At 39.6% G+C, this 5,325-nt stretch overlaps 1 protein-coding gene across 1 annotated transcript in view; it reads left to right on the top strand.

Annotated features, from left to right (window-relative positions):
* Positions 1 to 4,596: 4,596 nt before the first annotated feature.
* Positions 4,597 to 5,325, top strand: part of ZBTB10 (zinc finger and BTB domain containing 10) — a 39,164-nt gene continuing 38,435 nt past the window's right edge. The window contains exon 1 of the mRNA XM_011937142.1: positions 4,597 to 5,195. Within this exon, the coding sequence (XP_011792532.1) occupies positions 5,100 to 5,195 (96 nt within the window). The 5' untranslated portion in view covers positions 4,597 to 5,099. The remainder of the gene's footprint in view (positions 5,196 to 5,325) is intronic.

Below are 5,325 nucleotides of genomic sequence, written 5' to 3'. Positions count from 1 at the left end.
GATCCGCCCGTCTCAGCCTCCCAAAGTGCTGGGATTACAGGAATGAACCACTGCACCCGGCCCGGCCCGACTTCTTAATACCATTACCATTGGGCTTAGGTTTCAGCATATAAATTTTGGGGAGAACACAAATGTTCAGGCCATGGCACTTGTGTTTTAGACGGTAGCACTTTGTATAAGATTTTTTAATACATGTCCTCCGTACATTTTTTCTTCCACTATATTTGTTTTTATAATTGATTTATTAGACCTCTGTGTATATCAGTGATATTAAGCCTTTGTCTGTCACATATATCACAGATTTCTTTTTCCTAGTCACCTTAAAAATCCTTTGTTTATAATATGCTCATTCCCTTTGCCACAGATTCTCCTTTTTAGAATTCACCTTAAAGAAATAAAATTTACAAAGTTCTACTTTCAAGGATGTTCAATGAAGAATTGTTTATAATGGTTAAAAAAAAGAAAAACCCACAAAGCCCACCTGTAAACAATGAAATGTTCAACAGTGGAACACTGGTTAAATCATTTTTAAATTTGTATTTTTTATTTTTATTTTATTTTTTGAGACAAGAGTCTCGCTCTGTTGCCCAAGTTGGAGTGCAGTGCCGCCGATCTCGGCTCACTGCAACATTCCCATCCCAGGTTCAAGTAATTCTCACGCCTCAGTCTCCCAAGTAGCTGGGACTACAGGTGCACGCCACCATACCCAGCTAATTTTTGTATTTTTAGTAGAGACAGGGTTTCACCATGTTGCCCAGGCTGGTCTCAAACTCATGACCTCAGGTGATATGCCCACCTCAGCCTCCCAAAGTGGGATTACAGGCACGAGCCATTACCCCTGGCTAGTTAAATCAATTATGATATATCCATAGTCATATAAATGATACAAAAAATTTCATTATGTTAAAACATATTATTAACTAAAAGCACAAATATCTAGGATCTGTAACTTATAAACACCAAAAAAAAATTTTTTTTAGCGAGGCACAGAGAAAAAGGAGACTGTATTTATACAACAGTGGTTAATTCTGGGTACTGGAAATAAGAGGTGATCCTTTCTTTTCCTCAATGAGATAATTTAACAAGAAAATTTAATATCGCTTATAATTATGCAGATATATAGTAGCTAATGGTGCCTTAGACTGCAGGGCATTACTCCTGTCTGCAATCTTACAAACTTAACTTCTGCCTCATTCAATAACCTCAAGCAAGTTGTTTAGCCTTTTTGCACAGGAGTCTCCTCATCTGTTAAATGATGATAATAATACCCATCATGAATTAACTCAGGGAGGTTCTGTAAACCCAATGTTTGTAATTCACTACAAACTACATAGAAAATGGCACTAATAGTATTTGTATCTAACTATGATTATTACAATTTTTAACATAAAGGCAATGGCAACATTAACCCACTACCTTTATTTTTTATTATTTTTCTGAGATGGAGTTTCACTTGTCACCCAGGCTGCAGTGCAATGGTGCAGTCTCAGCTCACTGCAACCTCCATCTCCCGGGTTCAAGTGATTCTCCTGCCTCAGCCTCCCAAGTAGCTGGGATTACAGGCATGCGCCACCGTGCCCGGTTAATTTTGTATCTTTAGTAGAGATGGGGTTTCACCATGTTGGCCAGGCTGGTCTTGAACTCCTGACCTCAGGTGATGCCACCCGCCTCGGCCTCCCAAAGTGCTGGGATGACAGGTATGAGCCACCATGCCTGGTCACTCAGTACCTTTAAGAAGAATATTTTTGTACTAAGCCAAAAAAAAAAAAAAAAAAAAGGAAATGGATGAAAAAGTTGCCTACCAAAATTGACTGCAAGGGAAGATATAATAAATTATTCAACACTTACTACTTGCCTACTATGTACTGGTGGGGGTGGGGTGGAGGTATAAGACAGTCCCTGTTCTGTGCTTCATTGTGGTGGATGACTCATGTCAATCCCACAGACAGAAAGGCTACTGTCCCTGCAGCCTAAAGAGGCAAAGTACCTCTACTAAGGGAGTGAAGGACAGTCAAGTTTGACCCTCAGAGATCAGCTGGGCCAGGTATAGAAGCTAAGCCCCATCACAGAGATATGGTGAGCCAGTAACAAGTATAATCTACAGCAGTTTTACGTGGGGTAAGGTGAAATTAGGGGACAAATTGGTTGGGGATGCCCCATTCTTAAGGGGTTCCCCTGGTAAGCTTAAGGGGGAATTCCCTTGAATATGGTAGTACCCTAACAACAAGTATAGGGGTTAGAGGGGAGAACACATCCCTGCTTGCTAGTAGGAGACTGGAAGGGCTTGGGGAATTCCTAAAAACTCCATTTACAGTGTAGGAGATCCCCTTCTGTTACTCAAAGTTCCCTTCTTACAGAGTATTCTGAGACATTTGTGATTACTATCCCCTGGAGCTTTGTTTCTGATTTCCAACTTCCTTCAGGGCTTAGAGGAAGAAAACTTAATACATATATATACATATATACAAAATCATAAATATATAAATACACAGGCATGCATACTCAACCACACGCAAACACACACACACATCACCCTGATGCTGTTAGTTCAGTGGTCCTAAAATTTAAGTCATTTATTTGTAGCACTTGAATCTAGTGTCATTCATTCCTAATTAGTCCATGTTTAAACATAACTCAGATAGAAGACAATGAGGATTTTATAAAACATAAGGTAAGATATACGTCTGAGAAAAAGGCGGTTCTGACACAACACAATTAGGGACTTAAACGTTTTTGGTTGATTCTGGCACTATTAGTAAAAATAATATTAACATAAACTTATATAGTGCCAACTGCGTATTAGGATACGAGATGAGAAGTAGCAAATATTTGAAGTTAACAGTTTTGGAATGAAAACAAGCTTTAGAGGTGAAATACAAATTTTTTTTTTCTTTTTCTTTTTTATTTTTTTTTGAGACAGAATCTCGCTCTGTCCCCAAGCTGGAGTGCAACGGCCCGATCTCGGTTCACTGCAACCTCCGCCTCTCGGGTTCAAGCGATTCCTCTGCCTCAGCCTCCTGAGTAGCTGAGATTACAGGCGCATGCCACCATGCCTGGCTAATTTTTTGAATTTTTAGTAGAGACGGGGTTTCACCATGTTGGTCAGGCTGGTATTGAACTCCAGACCTCGTGATCCACCCGCCTCGGCTCCCAAAGTGCTGGGATTACAGGCGTCATCCACTGTGCCCAGCAAAATAAAAATTCTTAAGTCCATTTTCATTTCCCATCACCTTGATCCTAGATAAGTAATTAACTTCAGTAACTCTTCCCTGTTTTTATGGGGGTGGAGGCTGTGGTGATTAAAACATAATAAATGTATTTATTTTCAAAATGTCTAGAATGAAAAAAAACCCATGCATCAGAAACAGAGCACAAGTATTATTATAGCATTCTTCCATATGTGGCACATATTATATACAGCTTCACTAGACAGAGTTCTCTTCTTTCTGAAGGGTACAAACTCCATTGTCTTAAACTTCTCAGCAGCTAAAACAAAGCAGGACAAAACAAAACAAAACAAAAAACCCTACAACTGTACCCACCTGAGGAACTACATCAGAATTTCAAGCTCTTGAGCACTGGTGGCCAAGTGACAATATGTTTATTACTGGAAAAATACTCAAAGCCAAAATCCTTTTGTGGCAGGGTAGTACTGTCATTCTTTACATTAAAATTACATGTAGTCTATAAGATAGAACCAATGTTTTTTGTTTGATATACAACACTGCCAATCAACACAGGTACTAAAAATTACAGTGAATCAAGTGAATGTTGCTTTGAATAAATCGATACAATCAGTATGAGTCTGGATGTGGATTCATGTGTTTAGTCCATTTAAAAAATATTAAGAAAAACGGTCTTTTATAATACGTTTGAGAAGACTTCTTTATTTAAATATTTATTTATTTTTAAAAGACTAGTCAAGTGGAAGTGGGGAAAGAGTGGCACAAAGGGAAACCAACTGTGAATAACCAATTGAGACAATTCACTACCTTGGGACCAGCCAAAGCTTGCTTTTTAAAGTAACCTTGAAATACATACCATATTCCATATTATACAAAGCTTTACATATTGCTCTTAGTTTTGAAATAGAAAAAAACTTTTTGAAGAGAATAAGAATCATAAAACTAGAAGGTCTAAAAATTGTAACACCTGCTCTTCATAAAACATATATAACTTTATTTACATTAATATATTATTTAGGAGGTTCAGGCCTTTAACATAACCCTTCCCATTAATCTATAACTGTAAAGAGTTCATGCATATTTCTCATTTTCTGCACATATGTATTAATATAAAAAATCTGCCCTGCCATATTCTTTTTTAGTCAACAATTATCTTGAGCATTTTATTAGTTTGTGATTCAATTTCTAATACATATGTTGCTTAAGAGTAAAAAGCCCCTCCATAACTTTAAAACATCTTTTTTTTAATCTGAAATAGGCTTAAATTCTCACGTTGTCAGATGAGTCTTAACACTAGTATTTTCTAAATTTAGCCTATTAAGATATTTTAAAGGAGCATAAGGGCCCTAAATTGGAAAAAAAAAAACTCTCCTTCGATCATAATTGTGGGATTTCATTTCCAGCTCATTCTGTTGGAATCAATCTGAATTCCACGTAATGTACACAGTTCAAAAAGTCTTAAAAATGAATTGTTGACTTTAAACAATCTTCGGAGCCGCTCACAACGTCCGTAGAAGCAGACTCCTCCCCGCTCCTGGGGAAAACCCTGCCTAATATTTATAACGTTATGACATACTGTAATACTCACAAGGTGGTTGTAGAAGTATAAACACGACTGGAGTTATCTGATTGGCTGCTGGTGATGTAACACCCATGTCAATACTTCCCAGTGAACGCACGTGTTCGACCTTTTATTTAAATTTCCATTTCATCACAGCAATAAGACACTCGGGGCGGTGCATTTTCTGTGAAATGATTATTGCCCTGGGCCCGAGGTGCTGCCTCGCACAATGCATCAGAGGAGGTTGTGTCCGTGGTCGTAACCTCCTCGCGTGAAAGGCACCGCCTGGTCCAGTCTTTGTGAAGGAACAAAATAAGTTCACTTCCTTGGGCACCGCCACCCAACCTCAGCAAATGACAAGGCTCGAGCGCAGCTCCCACCGCACAGTTATTTGCAAAGTCCCAGGTGAACTCGTGGCGAGAGAAGGAAAATGCGCGTCCCGGGCGCGGGTAGGTGCGTGTGGGCAGCGGGGAGGCGGCCAGACCCTGACACTCGCCAGCTGTTTGTCCTCCGCGTAGCCCGGCCCCGGCCGCACACGCCCGCCCCCTCCCTGAGACCCCCAGCTCGCCGCCCGGCCTT

Source organism: Colobus angolensis, unplaced genomic scaffold (genome assembly GCF_000951035.1).
Source record: "Colobus angolensis palliatus isolate OR3802 unplaced genomic scaffold, Cang.pa_1.0 Scaffold16, whole genome shotgun sequence".
Taxonomy (NCBI): domain Eukaryota; kingdom Metazoa; phylum Chordata; class Mammalia; order Primates; family Cercopithecidae; genus Colobus; species Colobus angolensis.
The sequence above is the reverse complement of the archived record's forward strand: the minus strand, read 5'-3'. Positions and strand labels throughout refer to the sequence as shown.